Here is a 17,079-nt window from a genome sequence, read left to right as displayed (position 1 = left end):
AAAAATATGCATAGCTTTCAGGTGGTGACAACTTGCTACTTAAAATCTGTCAGTTACTATAGGACATTCGTGTCTTAAAACCTCATACAAAGATTTTAATTTTCTCAGGAGTCTGTGGTACTTAATTTTTAAATGGTAAAAAATCATAGCTTAGCTGAAGAGCTAAAAAAAATTATAAATACAAGTTATACCCTCAGACTAGAAGTTAGCTTAACTTGTTGAAAGAAAATAATTGTAAGGCAAGGTAAGCCATTCCTGTTGTCATTTTGTGCTTAGAGGGTATCTTCTAAATAAGCAGGCTTGGGTGTTTCATTTGTTTGATTTTTTTTCAAAATGAAAGCAACCCAGCAACTGCAGCAGTTAATAACAAAATGCATCATATAATTGACTTGCTTTCATGAAACGCTTAGTCCAAAGCATTAGTGAATTGCAGTATAATACATACAGAAATGCTAAAACCTGTAATACTCATGTTCTTGACTGGCTGTCAGTGCCTATTATGACATTTAATAATCTTAAATGTCATCTTTTGTTAAAATGAACCAACTACATTTTATTGATCACCAATAAATACAACATACCTTTTTAAAATTAGATACAGCTTAAATCTTGCTGTATATATTTTCAGCTTTTGGGGGAAAATCTTGTTTCCAAATCTCCTGTTGATTTTGAACAATTCATCTTTTATCATATCTATTGATAAAGCAGTTATTTTCACTGCTCAGTGTTCCAGAGAGTATTGCTGGCTGATAGGTGAGACTAAATTAATGTTGTTTTCTCGTGTCTGTCAAGAAGCAGGGGGATGGACACATGCTATTGTACTGTGCCTCTCTGTGGGCTGAGATTGCCTGTGTGGGTCTCTCCAGGTGGATTTCCTGGCAATTTCCAAGATAAGGTGATTTATTTTCAACAAGGTTGTTCAGACCTAACCCCTACTGATTTTTTGTAACTTGTGTTTTTATAGTCTGGTAAATGTGAGTTCTGCAAGATCTTAGAATATCGGTGTTTACTGAAAAAGACAAAACCCAAAAGATTGAGGGTTTTGTGGTAGCAGAGATGATTTCCATACAATTCAAGTTTTACCTATTGCTTGTCTTGTCTGCAGAGTTCCTCCTAACTCTGAGGGGAGAGTTCTCCTCACTGACCTTTCTGGAGAACCAATTTTTAATGGGTCTTTGAACTCATTTGCACTAACTATACCAATTATTTAGCTGATGGGGTTAAGGTACCCAAACAAAGGATTTTCATCAGCACTAAAGGCCGTTTGAATTGCTACCAGGAGGAAAACAGGTGTTGGGAAACAAGATGTGCACAAAAATGAGGAAAAGAACAGGAATGAACCAAAACAAGTCAGACAAAATAGCTGAAAAAGTAATTGTTAGTGCTGCTGGTCCTGTCAGTAAACTGACAGAAACATGTCTTCGCCGGGCAGGTTTTCAGAGCTTAATACAGCTGCCTGGTGCTGCCCTATCGTCTGGTGCCCCACAGCCACGCTACAGGCAGAAGCTCCTGGCAGGCATTTTTCTGCTTGGTAGAGTCCTCCTCAGCGGCACTTCACCTCGGCTTGCAGGACTGAGGGCCTGAGTTCTAAGATAACGGCTTTATATAGTGGTTCTGTTTATAATACTGCGCTACATAGATTGTTCAAAAAAAGGCATTTCTCTCCATTTGAAGAAATCGGGTGACTGCAGCGTTGTGTCAACTGCAATTCGGCGAACCTCGGCCCGCCCGCCCTCCGCAGCTGCCCGCCTTCGGCACCGCCCGCCCCGCCATCGGCGCCACCTCCACTGGAGGGGAGGCGGGCGAAGACGCGGTTGCGCCGTCGGTGTGAGGTCCGCCCGCGAGATAGCCGCCATGTTGTGCCGCTTTGCCTCGGCGGGCAGGTGAGAGCTGCGCCGCGGAGGGCTGGGGGAGCGTAATGTCGGTCCGAGCCCCGCAGCGTGAGGCGGGCGGCCGGACCGCCCTCGCCCTCCGCGGCCGAGCGGTGGGCGGGAGGGGAGGAGGAGGAGGAGGCGACGGCGGTGGGGTCGCCCCCTCCTTGCCCCTCAGCGCCTCCCCGCCATTTCGGGAGGAAGGCGGTCGCGCTGCTGCCGACTGCCCCGGAGGGCTCGGCGCCGGGGCGGGCAGCGGCGCGGCCGGGGGGCTGCTGGCGGTTCTGCCCTCACCCTCCGCCGAGGGACTCTTGTCGCCTGATATGCTGCTGCCAGATCCTCTCGGCTTTGCTAGGCAGGGTCGCCGCACTCGGCCGCTTTTCAGGGCCCCGAGGGTTTTGCTCTTGATTTGTCCCTGGTTTACGACAAGGTCACCAGCGAAACGTAAAAGGGCTTCAGGAGTTGACCTTCCCTCCAGCCCAGTGGTTCTCCTTTCATCGTGGTCATTGTCATGTCTTGTGACAAGTGCGAGATGTTAAAATGGGGAAGGGTAACCAGAACATGCGTGGTTTTCTGTTCCCGACATTGCGGCTGCGCTGTCATCACGCAGCGTGTGGTTTCGCAGTACCCACCGTAGGGACAGGGAAGCACATGTGTTGATGTTAATGCTAGAGAGGTTCAGGCCTGGGAACCTGGTGACTAGGTTTTTCAGCCTTTTTATTTTTCTGTACAGAGACCTTGCGGGTAGTGAGGGAAGGACACTTCAGGGACATCTTGGCTTCTGTTTTTAATCAGTAAAGATTAGGTGAAGCTTTGGATGTCAGCCCGTTACCCGCTGGCTTTCCATTCCTATCCGCAGCTTTGCCTTGCCTGCATGCATGGGAGGGTATGTGACTTTACAGTGGCTTGGGGGGCTTGTTTTGCGAAGCCATGTATCTGTGACCTTTATGTGAATTCATCTTTGCAATTAAGCTACAGAGTGTGCTTGGTTTGAGCTCTTGAAAAATGGAAATTTGACTTCTTTACCTAAGATACCACCCCATTTACTTAAAGCAGCTGATCATAACAGTCATGGTTTCAGTCTGCTTCAGTGGTAAAGCTGAAGTACTGAATAAGACTACTCCCTTCTGTTTTTTCTTCTCTAGAAGCAGTGCCAAGTTGATAGCACCACTGGGATGCTTGGTCTCTAGGCAAAAGCACACTCTTCCTGACCTGCCGTATGACTATGGTGCTCTGGAACCTCATATTAACGCAGAGATCATGCAGCTGCACCACAGCAAACATCATGCCACCTACGTGAACAACCTGAATGTTGCAGAGGAGAAATACAGAGAGGCACTGGCAAAAGGTTTGTATATCCACAGTCAACAGATGAGATGGAAGCTTGTTGACATAGATGATACAGGAGAAAAAAATAGATAGCCTTTCTTTTCAGGAGAAATACTTTCTTTTAAAAGTTTCGGATTATGTAATTCAAGCTTTTTTTTTTTAAATAAAGTGAGATATTACTAGGAACAAGATTTCATTGTAAGTTTTAGTGGTGCTGATAATTGGAAACCAGATATAACTAAAAAGCATGAATTCTGTTCTCTGGAGTACTGTAAAACTGGAAGATAATTCATTGATTGTTGTGGATTTAGTGCTATTTACATTAGTAACTTGAACCAAAGACTGAGTCAATACGAAATTGCAGTCATTTTACTAAACAAATACTTTGTGATGAAAGGTTAGTAACAAACTTATATAAAGTAAAATTTGTGCACCTTGATGGTTTTCACATCAGATGCTCTGCTGATTCTTGAGAAATAATCTTAGGTGCCTACAAATGGAGGTAAGACAAATGTGCAGTTACTGTTTACAACACCCAGTGAAGAGATCTGAATTTGGGTGTCAGTTGTACCATTGGGTCAGATTCAGGGGTCATTTAGGTCACATGCCAGTGTGAGACACTAAAATATTTAGCAACCCTTCATGGAATTTTTTGTTAAGATCTCAAATTGAATCCTGAGATATACTGACTTTTATGAAGACTTTACAGTTGTAGCAGGACTACACTGAAACACACAAAATACTTTTTTTCAGATCTTTCAGTTGGACTGATGAAAATGTGTGAAATAACATGTACTTCTTTTTAAGAAGGTATCCTGGTTTTGGCTGGGATAGAGTTAAGTCTCTTTCTAGTAGCTGGTATAGCGTTATATCTTGGCTTCAGTATGAGAAGAATGTTGATAACACACTGATGTTTTCAGTTGTTGCCAAGTAGTGCTTTTACTGAATCAAGGATTTTTTTCAGCTTCTCATGCCCAGCCAGGAGGAAGGCTGGAGGGGCACAAGAAGTTGGGAGGGGACGCAGCCAGGACAGCTGACCCAAACTGGCCAAAGGGGTATTCCATACCATGTGATGTCATGCCCAGTATGTAAACTGGAGGGAGTTAGCCTGGGGGGATCACTGCTCAGGAGCTAACTGGGCATCAGTTGTCATTTTATTATTGTTATGATTATTAGTTTCTTCCTTTCTGTTCTATTAAACAGTTATTATCCCAACCCACAAGTTTTACCCTTTTCCTTCCGATTCTTTCCCCCATCCCACTGGTTGCGGGGGAGTGAGTGAGCGGCTGCATGGTTAAACCACAACAGAAGGTGGAATTATTTTCTGAGTTTTTTTCTGGTATGATGATCTTTCTAAAGAATACCAATTTACCTATGAGAAGTAATTACTGTATAGACTCAGTTCTGTCTGGTTGCCACATGGCTTCACAGTGTAATTTAACTGCTTGGCCATGGATGAAAGTGAGAATTGTCAGTATCTGAGTAAACTTGAACCCTGTATCCCTTGATAATTGCCAGTGTTCTTGAATAGAGAATGTTCATTACCTACGAAAGTTTAGAGATTTTCAAGTGCCTAAGTAAGCCTAACAATAACTTCTACAGTCTAAATTAATGAACTAAAATGACATTTGATTAAGAATCAGGCAGTCATGATTGGCTGCTGTTGTCCTGCAGTGGTGGATCCAAGAAAGTTGTATTCCGGTGATTTAATCAGTGCAAATGGAGCTGAGGAGGGAACATGAACTATAAGAAAACTGTATCTGTTGCTGCTGTTACTAATGCTGTTTAATGACCAAGGCTTCAGCCACTAATGGTGGTGGAATTTCCAGTTAGCAGAAACACCTGCAGTGTTGTGGATCCTTTGAGGTATTTTTTAAAAATACTGTCCTTTGATAGTGTCTCGTCGCTTGCTGTTGGAAATCGTCTATCTAGAAGTAGAGGTTAATCTTTCCTTAGGGATTTTGTAGGCATTATTTTGCAAATGGATGATGTATTGGTGGTGGTTGTGCACACCAAAGCAGACAAATACTTGCTTGAGATATTTGTGAGTGTGTGGGTTTTTTTTTTTTCTAACTGGTATCCTAGCTTACTATGTGTAGTATTTTGACCCTCATTAGAAAAACTTCTAAGACCAGGCTTTAGGAAAGGTAAAAGCCTGAACTGCCACCTCATTCTCTCAGTATTGTCATTCTTTTTCCATACTTAAAAACTGAGCATGATAAAAAATGTTTTTGTGCTGCATTTCAGTGTTGGGTTACATAGCGTGTCTGATCACTATCTAATTTCTCTTCTGGATAACAGAACCTTCTCAATGGCTTTTGTTAAGCAATAGAAAGTAAAGTATTCTCTTCAGATTATCTTTAACATGTTCTTCACCTATCTATATCTGCTTAGAAAACTCAAGTAACAGTTGTCCTGAGGTGAGTCCCATTGGCTTATGTTGTCAGCTCATTTGAAAATGGGTATGCACTTCTGTGATAGGGTGCAGCAGAGGACTTTGTTTCAGCATAAGCTGGTTCTGGTTGCTGGTCCATCAAAACATGCAAGATTTGCTACTTGAAGGGTATAAACTTGAAACTTATTTTCAGTGAAAACTTGTGCCTACCACAGTTTTCCCTGTTCATTTCTGACTGTCATGTGACTTGTAGTGCTTTACTTAACTGCTCTTAGAAGGAAACAAAGGACTCCGTAGACTGTGAAACTGAGCTGACTGGTCTCTTGAGCACCTCTAAGCTGCCTGTCATGGTTTACTGAATTGTCCTCTGTAGCTATGTTGAGGAGTGTGGTAAGCTGGAGCAAAGGCCGGGGACTCTGTATACAAATAAATTCAAGGATACTTTCGCTGTAACTTAAGGGCAAGTTACTTTTTTTCCCATTGCCCTTTCCAGTGCAAAGTTCAGGACGACTGATCTGACAGCACCACAAATACTGTGTTTTAAGGACAATGGTCAAATGCCATCTCTGGTTCTCAGTGGTCCTGAGGAATAGGTTCCTCTAAGGAATAGTGGAATAAAGAGTGATGACTTTAAAGACATTCTGGGTTATTTTTGGATTTCTGGCTTGTGATATGCTGTATGCTCTGGGTGAACTTAAAAGTGTCATTAAGGCATGCAAAATTGAAGGAAAATGTCCCAAAGATGCCATTTGAGTGGGTACAAGAGATGTCTCATCCTTAACCTGATACCTGAATTCAGCAAATAGTGTTTTTACTAACTGCTTTGGATGCCTTGTTCCAGTCCTGTACCTGTCTGTAGTTTCTGAAGCGTATGAGGAGATGCTGAGAACATGAAATCCTATATTAAAACCTTAGTAACAGGTGTTCTGCTGCTTTGTGGCTTGCCTGAAGGTCTGTGTTAAGATGACTCATTACTGCTATAGGAAGATTTCTACCACTCGTTCCTGAGAGAGTGTGGAGGAAACAGCTGCCCCCACTGATTTCTTGTTAGAGAATGTATTGGAGTGGTGGAGAAAGCTTCAAAAACCTTTGAAATGTTTCAGTTCTTTTAAAAGGTAAAATAGCATTCAAAACACTTGTGTTGAAGTGGTGCAACACCATTCAGAGGCACAAGGCACCAGTGAATTCTTTAAGAAATATGACATTTTGTGGAGCAGGAGGACATACAGGGCTGTCTGATCTTGATTTGAGATGCAGGGTTCTGTCATGTGGAGTAAAATCTGGGTCACTATCTCTTCCTGCAAGTACCTCCCTCCAAAAAAAGTGGGTAACAGTCACAAGCCTTATGTTTTCCATAGACATGTTATAGGCTAGTGAGACTTAAAGATTTTGGAGATTGATGGAGGCCTAGTGGCAACTTAGTGACTACTGTGGTGATGATGATGTTTTCATTTATCTATGTATTTTTATCTTCTGCATCCTTAGGTGATGTTACAGCTCAGGTGTCACTTCAGCCTGCACTGAAGTTCAATGGTGGAGGTCATATCAATCACACCATCTTCTGGACAAACCTTTCTCCTAATGGAGGAGGAGAGCCTAAAGGTAAGTGCTTGTTACAATGATTTATTGCATCAGTTTTAACTGACCAGTAGAACTGATGATCTTGTGTGTCTTTGAAAGAATCTTAAAGGATCTTTATTTTCCAGAGTTAATTTGCCTTTCTGTATGACAGTTACCACAATTCTCAGGAGTTCAGGTTTTTTTGGATGCAAGCCAAGAATGTAAAAAGCTAACTAAGTACTTTTCATTTCTAAAGCTGATTATGTGTACGCTGCAAAATACTTGGCTACTGCTGTATGTTGTCGTTTCCATCTTCATAAGAGAAAACAGTTGTACAAAGCTATGCTAATTAAGTTACCATATGTACTTGGTTCACAGGAAGGGAGGAAATGTGCTGCAGACCACCCAACTTAGTGGCTGGATTTATGCTGCAATTTGAATAGGGATAGGTTAGCAGTTAGAGCCTAAAGGAAGAAATCCCCTTCGGGAGGATAGAGTAGTGATTATCTACAAGCGACCTACAATTAAAGGTAAAGGCCCTATGGTACAGATCTCACAAAAGCTATTGTGATAAACTTGAGGGTTTTTGAATGAGGTTTATGTGCCTGTCTGTAAATTGGTGGGCTTCAGGTGCTTTGTACTCCAGTTCAGCCTTCACAGGTGACATCTGCTTGTGACTTTTGACTCTACCATGGAAGTACAAAGATGCTCTGAAGATGATCTAGTTAAGAATGGAGTATAAAGTTTTGAAGCTTTGATGCTGAAATTTCAACAAGCAGTTCTGATACCAGTCCATTTCTGATAGAGCTTGTTGTCAGATGACATTCTCAGAAAAGATGCTTTAAAGCCTTGATTTTTGTTTCCCAATTTCTGTGAAGTTTCTGTGAAAGTCAGCAAGTCTGAAATGTCATCTTTCAGTATGAACTGAATGGTTCAAGGCTTTTGTAGGAAGCCTGCTAAAGCCTGTCTTAAGATGCACTTGCACCTATTGCCAAGAGATTTTCAAAACCATCTGTCCAAAGGTGGAAGGAATGAAGAGTTCTCCAGCATTGCGCTGTATGAAGTATTCTTACACGTCTTGTAGTTTAACTCCAGCCAGCAGCTAAGCCCTACACAGCTGCTCGCTCACTCTCCCCTGGTGGTATGGGGGAGAGAATCGGAAGGGTAAAAGTGAGAAAACTCGTGGGCTGAGATAAAGACAGTTTAACAGGTAAAGCAGAAGCCACATGTGCAAGCAAAGCAAAACAAGGAATTCATTCACCACTTCCCATGGGCAGGCAGGTGTTTAGCCATCCCCAGGAAAGCAGGGCTCCATCACATATAACGGTGACTTGGGAAGACAAATGCCATTGCTCTGAAAGTGCGTGTGTCGTCCCCCCCTTCCTCCTTCCTCCCCCTGCTTTATATTCTGAGCATGACACCATATGGTCTGAACTATCCTTTGCGTCAGTTGCAGTCAGCTGTCCTGTTTGTGTCCCCTCCCAACTCCTTGTGCCCCCACAGCCTACTCACTGGTGGGGTGGGGTGGGGTGAGGAGCAGAAAAGCCCTTGGCTCTGTGTGAGCACTGCTCAGCATTAGCGAAGGCATCTCTGTGTTACCAACACTGATTTCAGCACAAATCCAAAACATAACCCAATATTAGCCACTATGAAGAAAATTAACTCTATCCCAGCCAAAACCAGCACAACATGCTAATTAGAAAGGAGTGTAGACACCTTCAGGTTTTGAGCAAACACTTAAGTATCTGAAAACTACAAGTGTGCTAGGGTGTAGGGGAAAGGAAGTAGTTTGACAGCGCATTGTTACACTAAGAAATCCTAGTTTCTGTTCCCTTTGCCCCAGCACAGTTTATCTTAATAAAAAGGGATCTAATCATGGAGCCTACTTACCCATATCAAATAGACTACCTAACTGTAGAAGCAGATGTAAATCTAAAATCTGAGGGGAGTGCTTGAACTTACACATCATAAGAGATATTTATTATAGTGATACCAAAGATGTCCAAATATTTCTTTGTATGAAGACAAAGAAACCACAGCCACTTAGTGTTGTTCTTCTAGGTATGCAGACTAGCTTCTTACCTTCTTTGCTAGTCTTCTGTGGTGTTCACTTTGCTTTTAGACAAGAGTGTCAACTCCTGAATGTCCAGTTGATAGCACCCTGACTGTGTCTTTGAGGACAGCACATTTGACTACTGCACTAATTTCTTTCCAGTCTGTTTGCCCTCTTAAGCAGGTTGGGACAGAACTGTTAATTAATGATGCAACTACTCTGTTTGTCTAGATACTTTCTTCGCATAGGGCCCAAATGCTTCTGATCTTCTTTCCTTCTATTTCCAGGTGATATCTGGAAATTGAAAGATGTTAAGTGCCTGACATTCTGTGATCTTTCTGTGCTTTTTTAAAGGAGAATTGATGGAAGCCATCAAGCGTGACTTTGGTTCCTTTGCAAGTTTCAAGGAGAAGCTGACAGCTGTATCAGTTGGTGTTCAAGGATCAGGCTGGGGGTGGCTTGGCTATAACAAAGAGCAGGGCCGCCTACAAATAGCAGCTTGTGCAAATCAAGACCCTTTGCAAGGAACAACAGGTCAGGTTTCTTTCCTTCCCTTCTGCTTCTCTCTTTGTAGATTTCATAGGCAAGTGTATGAGATCTGAAAAGGGGTTTGTGGACAAATTGAATTGAAAAGAAATTGCTGGATAGATAGGGCTGGAAAACTGAATATCACTACTAGCAGAAGTGAAAAACAGTTGCAGTTTTTAAAACAGCATTAGTAAAGCAGGACTTAAAAACTGTGAGGAGCAGTAGGGTTTGACATCTGTCTAGTCCAAGGGGAAATAGATGGGGCATATTGTGAAAGTGCTCTCTCTTAGACAATAGTTTTAGCTTAGGCTCCTATGGATTATTTTTGAGTAAACTGGAGTAGCTTGCCTCTGTCAAGGAAGATTAAGCTTCTTGCCTTTAGATTGTTTTCTCTGGCAGAGGGGCTATTCACAGAACTGTCAGTGTAGGCTAGGCAACAGGAGAGGGGAAGGTGTACATAATAACTCCTGTTACTCTGTGGGCTGGGTTTAAAAGGGGACATTTATAATCTACTCTTCGCCAATATTAAGGAAGCAATGAGTATCAATTAAATCAACCTTGGATGTGGATAAATCTTACAGCTAGGCAAGCGGCATAATACTAGCAATGATCCCTTCTGAAGAGATTTTTACTTGCTTAGAGAGACATGGAAGTGATGATGACAGGCTGGACACCCTCCACAGAAGGAAGAGATCATGGCCAATAAGAATGCTGCCTGCAGTGGCTCTTTGTCCAAATCATATTGCAGATATCTTTAAAAGATGTTCTGTACAATTCATAGAGAATGGCAAGGAATTTCATGTATTGTTAGCAGTCCCTGTATTGCTTCTCAGTAGGGGAAAAAAAAAATAATTTTAGTATAGGCACTTACAGCATAATGGGGGTAAACTTCACCCCTGTCCCCCATGAAAACTCCCCATTAAAAAGACAGTGAGAAGGATATTTAGCACAAAAGCAAGGAAAGTAATTAGACACTTAATGAATAACTTGTAATGAAAATATTGCAAGCAAACTGGCATAGCAAGAGACTCCTTCATGGTGTAACATTTCATGAAAATGTTTGCATAACTGCAAAAGATGTAAACTTTTCAAAAATCACTGTATCTGGTTTCAGTTATGTCTTCAAGGCAGTTCTAGAGTATTCATAGGTGTTTATCTTATTGCATAAACTGAAAGAGCTAATTGTGTGTGTGTGTGTGTGTGTGTGGAACAAAAAGTTCTGTAAAATGTTGCAGTAAGCACTTATGTGCTGGAGAGCTTTTTATCTCCCTGCAGATAGAGACTCAGAAATTGGGTACAACTTGGGGATGCAATATAAGACTTTACATGTAAAGCATGATTTCATAGATTTACAAAATTTATTGTGTGGTTTTTTTTTTTTTACAGGTCTTATTCCTTTGCTAGGAATCGATGTATGGGAACATGCTTATTATCTTCAGTACAAAAATGTTCGACCTGATTATTTGAAAGCCATCTGGAATGTGATCAACTGGGAGAATGTATCTTCAAGATATGCAACTTGCAAAAAGTAGAGTGGAATTCTTGTACAGACTACTAAAATGTCACCACTTCTACTCTGATACCACTCTTGTAGTAGTGCCCGTGGCTTACAAATGAATTGCTCTACTGCAGAAAACACTTAGCTCATCCAACCAAAGCATTTCATAATCAAGCAAAGTGTCTGCTTGTGTAATTCTGAGAGGTATTTACTTAGATTTTTGAAGTTTTAAACTGTTGTGCAACAAAGGGAGACACTTTAATTGTTTCCATTGCATGTAGAAACATAGATCACCTTGCTGAAGCTTAGTGAGGTAATGGATTTCCTTGTTGCACTAAAATACCTAAGTGGAAACATGTACTAATGTTGCTATAAACAAATAAAACTCAAGAATCTTCTATAACTGTCTGTAAGAGACTAATTTTTAGTAATAGCTGGTCCAGTTACTTTATTTAAAAATGAATGGAGAAGAGAAACACCTTTTTAAATTTGTTGTATTACAGGCTATGGAGCTTCTTACATATTAGAAAGATGGGTGACGTGGGAAATAGGCGTTGCTGTGCCTGCCTGATTTGACTGTCTTCAGTCATCCCTACCTGTTCCTGGATCTCTTACGCAAGATTTTCACGTATTGCACTGATGCACTAGCTTTTGAGGTGTTACCTTGGGCAAGAGATTACAGTACTGGGTCAGGCTAAATTGTTCATATAGGTACTGAATGAGAGCATGTGATACTCATTTCATACTAGCTATTCAAGTGTATCCTAAAACATCCTTTAACTTAAGGGACTGATTACATGCATATATCAAGTCTAAATTGTCTCTGCATAGCTGTGTTCCTGAAGCAGTTGTAACAGGTTAAACTTAATGCTTGAGGCGGGAATGAAGTACTGTCTGGTATAAAGGAGCATGCCCAAAAGGTCTTAAAAAATACAAGAAATGTTTGGTGTGTTTTGGTTTTTTTGCTAGTTTTGTTGCAAGGATTTTAGACTGGATGCTGCTGGGTATACATAGTACCTTGTGTGTAAGTTTTCTTTGAGCTTTCTCAGTATGCCTCTTTAAGTTCAAGATGGATTCTCAGGGAAACAAGGAATAGGGGTACATTACTGTACTGCTAGGCTGCTGTTTTCAAGTATTAATTAAGATTAACGGGAGAAGGAAGAAGAAAGAAATGCCTTTCCTTAGCAAATGGAGGGAGAGAAACTACCACCACCATAGGAAAAGTCTTTAGTCACTAACCAAAGCTGTGTCTGGTGAGATAATCTCTGTTGTGAATGAGAGCGAGTTGTGCAAACGTGGCTTATTTCACATTTAAAGTGTGGGTTTGTTTTTTTTTTTCTGCTGTGGGATATTTTTTCTCTAGGTCTAGTTCGCATCTCGGATATGCAGCTTGAGCTTCTGCTTACATCTGAATTGCTTTATAATCTTGTTTAAAACTTGTAGCATCCTCCCTCATATCTGTGGTTTGCCTCTGAGGGGGTGAGAGCAGTGATGAAGAAAAGTAAGATTATTGGTAATCAGTCTGGCAGCTTTTGACTTGAATTTGAAAAAAAAAAAAAAGCCTACTGAAGCATCCATATTCTTGCTATCTGCAAAATCCTCTGCAAGTCTGGGGAGCTGGTAAATAAAGTCTCTCACAAACTATGCTCAGCTTTTCTTCTTAGAGAGGAAGCCTGAGTCTTGATGAGTAAACACTAGTATCACATAGATTTTTTTTTTCTTTTCCCCAATAGAAGCTTCTGGCAGAAAGAATTATACTTCCTAGGTAGCAATTCAAAATGAAATCTTTGCTGTAATTATTTACTGAGGTGATCAGTTTTATTTTGAAACCCATCTTCCTAACTTAAAGTTCCCAGCCTCTGTCCTTGAGTGTTTCCTTCAAAGCACTTCAGAATGTTTAAATTAATGCAAGATACATCATGTAGCCCACAATATTCCTGTTGCAAGACCATTGAGGCAAGTCCTTTTTAAGGACTTAATCAACTCTGTAACTAGTATTAATATTGTTGATAATTATTAGGGAGAGAAAGGAACAGTATTTACCATAACTTGTAAATCATGTGTAGCTAGCTATAGATACAAAGCTTAATTTAAGCAAGTTGGGTTGGTATCTGGATTAGTAAAGGCCATTACTTAGGTTTTAGTTGTCAGACTTCAGTTTACTGAAATCCTGCAGATAAGGTGGATTGAGTGGGGGTGAAGCAGTGGCATTTTTTTAGAGGAACAGGCACTTCAGATATGAAGAAGATCCTTTGTTTCTTACTTTCCAGAAGTACCTTCAAAGTACAGAGGAGGCATGTTGTGTTTACAGTGGAATCTGCCTGAAGATGAAGGAAACAGCGGAGTCTTTTTTTTCCTTTCCTTATTCAAGACTATATGATATGGTGAAATACTACATAGCAGAGATCAAAAATCCGTAGTGGAGTGCTCCTCCTCATAATGAGTGAATGCTGAGGCAGGGCTTTGTTGGCGAGTGCTGTAATGTGTATGTTGGGCATCTTCTTGGTACTGCATGCTCTTAAAGAACAGAGAGGTAAATGTGCCTATACACTGGTGCTCTGGAACGGAATACTTAAGCTATGGAGGAAGCCTGAGTTAACTCCAGGTGGTGAGGAGGTAAATCATGGAGAGCTCCTCAAACAGGACCAGTCTTGCTGAGGCTTTAAAGCCAGTAGTGTGAGACGCAACACATGCTGGTAAGGCTCCGTTTCTGCTGTGCACCAGGTTAAGAAGCAGCTCTGCTCATCTCCTGCTTACAGTCAGCTGGTGAGCTTATCCTGCTGCCTTGTATCCTGTCTATAAGTCAATTTAGAAAGTCCAAAGCTGTATGCAAATAGAATGTGGAATAGGAAGATGAAAACATACTAAATGTTGAAGGCAAGTAGTAGGAACACTGAAGCAATGAAAATGATTCCATACTTGTTCTGGTGGACAATTACGAAGGACAAACAAAGGTTGGTTGTGTGGTTCATTTGAAGGAAAGGCTTGGTCAAACTGTCTTAACTCGAAATTTCTACAAAAACTGGAAAAAGTGCTAGTGGTCCTTGTGACACTAGGAGCTGGAGTGCGTGCCTGTAATTTAGCAAGTCTGCTAGCAAAGCTGTCGGCTGTCTGGGCAGTGAAAGTGCATAAACCTCTTGCTAATCTGTGTTAGGCAGTAAACTTGGAACTGCTGTTGCTATTCAGAACTAGCACTTTGCATTACAGAAGTTGCTGTGGAGGTGGGCAGGTGTGTCTTGAGAAACGGGAAGGTAAATCATTACAGCCAAATGCCCTGTCTGAATGGACGGGTCTAAGACCCATTACTCAAACTAAACGATTAACGCAGTTTGTTCTACCTAGAGCTTCCTGACCCTAATGGTAAAAATAGTAACTGTGTGTGTAAAGTCATCTCCAACCTGAACTGTGCAGGGTATCTCTCATCAACAAGCCTGAAATTACTTGTGGGCTTGATCTGCATGACAGGAACAGTGAGTTTTCTAACTTCAGTGCTAGCTGAATTGGGCTTTGACCTGGGCCAAACAGGTTGCAGAAGAATTGCATCCTGACAGTCCCCTGGAGCCTAGCTTTTGTCAGTCCTTGCTTAGCTGTGTTGCTTATGAAGATGCTGTGTATGTATACACAGTTAATTTGTGTGTAGGCCACGGTATGTTAAAACGAGAACTTGGAATAATTTTCAAGAGGGGAACAAAGTGCAGCATTTAACCCAAATCCTCTTGGAAATGATTACGTATTATGAGTCAGAAGAACAAAGTGCATCAGGGTGATCCCATAAGCAATACTTATGTGTGGCAAAGCTGCTGCACTTACAGACTTTGGTTTGCAGACTACAAACAGTTTTCAGTGGCTGAACTTCTGTTCAGAAACAGATGCAGTTGCATCTCAAAGGGCAATATGCTGCTGCGAAATGCAGGTGCATGTTTGTGATTTTTTTTTTTCTGACCTGTGAAAAGACGTTTGAAGGCTAATACGAATTGCAAAGCATGTGTGTCTCATTCTGTACTGGAAAAGATTAAAGTAATTTAAGGCCAGCCAAACCAAGCTCTTGCAGTCTTTCTGCTGTCCCTCCGTGGTGGGTAATCGGGCTGCTGCTGTGGCCGGTCCCAGCGAGCCCGGAGGATGGCGCCTTCATCCTGCTCTTCAGACCGGAGGGGTCTGTCCAGGTCTTTACTGAGCAGTCAGAAACGGAAATAGATCAAAGATGCTTTTTTTCCTCCAGCTTCTACTTTCCACCTCACAATTATTTATTTCGCCTTTATCTAGAGCATGTATTTAAAAAAAACCCAAAAACTAGTAAACCCCAGACTGTTACCAGAAAATACTGTCAGTGACTCGGCTTGTGAGCTGCTAGGCTCTTCCAGACATACTAAAACCTCTTTATTTACAGAAGACTTACTTGTCTTTGCTTTGCATTCAAGAATTTAGTTCTCTCTAGTGTAGCAAAATAGGTTTAAAATTCTTCTATGCCATTCTGCTAACATTTTACATGCCTATTGCGTTGACCTTGCAGAAGTTAATCATTACACTAGTATAAAGCAGAAGAGTTGTGTTTGCAGTTGTGCCTAATATTGAGCAAGTAAAATACTGGTAACAGTAGGCTTAACCTGCCTTTTCCTCACAGAGCTTTCTGCTTAATGATTAAAAGTAACACCCTCAGATTTCATCATAGCTGTTATTACCCCTTTGATTCCAAAAGCAAAGCTGCTCTGGGGGTCTGTGATAGGTGTGTCTATTTGACTGCAGAGCTGAAGCTGCTCCTGTCCTGGAGAACCAGAGCTGTGCGTTTCCCACTAGGTGGGGGTGTAGATCTGCTTTACTCGGTTGTCACTAGGGCTTCTGCGTCGAGTTTCCAAGAAGCAGGTTAAGCAGCAGTTTGTGTGTTCTCACTGCACAGGAGGGGAACTGTTTGGGCTTCCACTTTCTAAATGATGAAGGTAACCCCTGTCCATGAAGCTACCTGTCAGTAAACAGCGTGTGGGGAGGAGGCAATGCTGCTATGGAGAAGACAGTTTCTTTTAATACATACAGTCAAATACAGGTCTTACTATAGCTAGAGCCAGACGGGCAGAAGCTAGATGAAGGTACTTCTAATTAAAATGAAGATGCTTCTAGGGTTCCCACCTCGCTGCCTCATCAGGCTCTAACTATGTGTAGGGACACACAATGTCCATGATATCCTGAATGGTCTTTCAAGCTCAGAGACCAGAGATTTAACTGCAGGGGACGAAGTCTGTTACATTGCTATAATTAAGCCAAGACTGCAGGCCAGCTACCTGAGGCACAGAGGTTTACAGTTACAACTGTGCTGCTTCATAGGGCTGTTGCTGCCCCAGAGAAACTCCAGCTTTTCACTGGATCTTCTCACCTGAAGAGATGGATGGACAAATTAGAACGGAGCCAAGTCAGCAAACCTGCTGCCTGGACCTGCCAGAGCTGGTGGTGGACCCTCATAGCCTTGTGACAGCACTGAAGCAGCTCTGACAGACGTGTCCTACTGCAGTGTTTTTAAGCATCTGTCTGGGTTAATGGCAAATACCTGGAATGCAGAGAACTCCCTACAGCACTTGGGAAGTCTTGGTGTTAGAGCTATGTGAAATGACTGCCAGTCCCATAGTTGTGGGCTCCTGTTGCACATAAATTTGCAGAATAAATTACGGTTTTCTGAAAGTATTAATTTCTCCAAAACTCTAGGGAAACATGTAAAAGGTGCTGGTTACTGCACTAGGTATTTGCAGACAGGCTGGGGGCTTCCAAAATCTGACTTCCTCTGGGGGAGTTTTGCCCTGCTAGGGAAGGTAAAAACTTTTCAAAAGTCCCAGTCTGTCTTCAGTTGGACTACAATTCC

General features: G+C 41.8%; 1 protein-coding gene across 1 annotated transcript; it reads left to right on the top strand.

Annotated features, from left to right (window-relative positions):
* The first annotated feature begins 1,741 nt into the window (after window positions 1–1,741).
* On the top strand, window positions 1,742–11,637 carry SOD2 (superoxide dismutase 2). Its single transcript, XM_075036053.1, has 5 exons — window positions 1,742–1,883; window positions 3,017–3,219; window positions 7,081–7,197; window positions 9,563–9,742; window positions 11,123–11,637. The coding sequence occupies exons 1-5, from the start codon at window positions 1,855–1,857 to the stop codon at window positions 11,266–11,268; spliced, it is 675 nt and encodes a 224-aa protein (XP_074892154.1). The 5' UTR covers window positions 1,742–1,854; the 3' UTR covers window positions 11,269–11,637.
* Window positions 11,638–17,079: the final 5,442 nt, after the last annotated feature.

Source organism: Buteo buteo, chromosome 9, assembly GCF_964188355.1.
Source record: "Buteo buteo chromosome 9, bButBut1.hap1.1, whole genome shotgun sequence".
Lineage (NCBI taxonomy): Eukaryota > Metazoa > Chordata > Aves > Accipitriformes > Accipitridae > Buteo > Buteo buteo.
The sequence above is the reverse complement of the archived record's forward strand: the minus strand, read 5'-3'. Positions and strand labels throughout refer to the sequence as shown.

Bases quoted from the DNA above. Each gene is read 5' to 3' on its own strand.
- SOD2 (XM_075036053.1), top strand. From the start codon at position 1,855: ATGTTGTGCCGCTTTGCCTCGGCGGGCAG. The intron at 3,220-7,080 runs GTTTGTATATCC...CTGCATCCTTAG, and splicing joins CAGAGAGGCACTGGCAAAAG to GTGATGTTACAGCTCAGGTG. The intron at 9,743-11,122 runs GTCAGGTTTCTT...TTTTTTTTACAG, and splicing joins CCCTTTGCAAGGAACAACAG to GTCTTATTCCTTTGCTAGGA.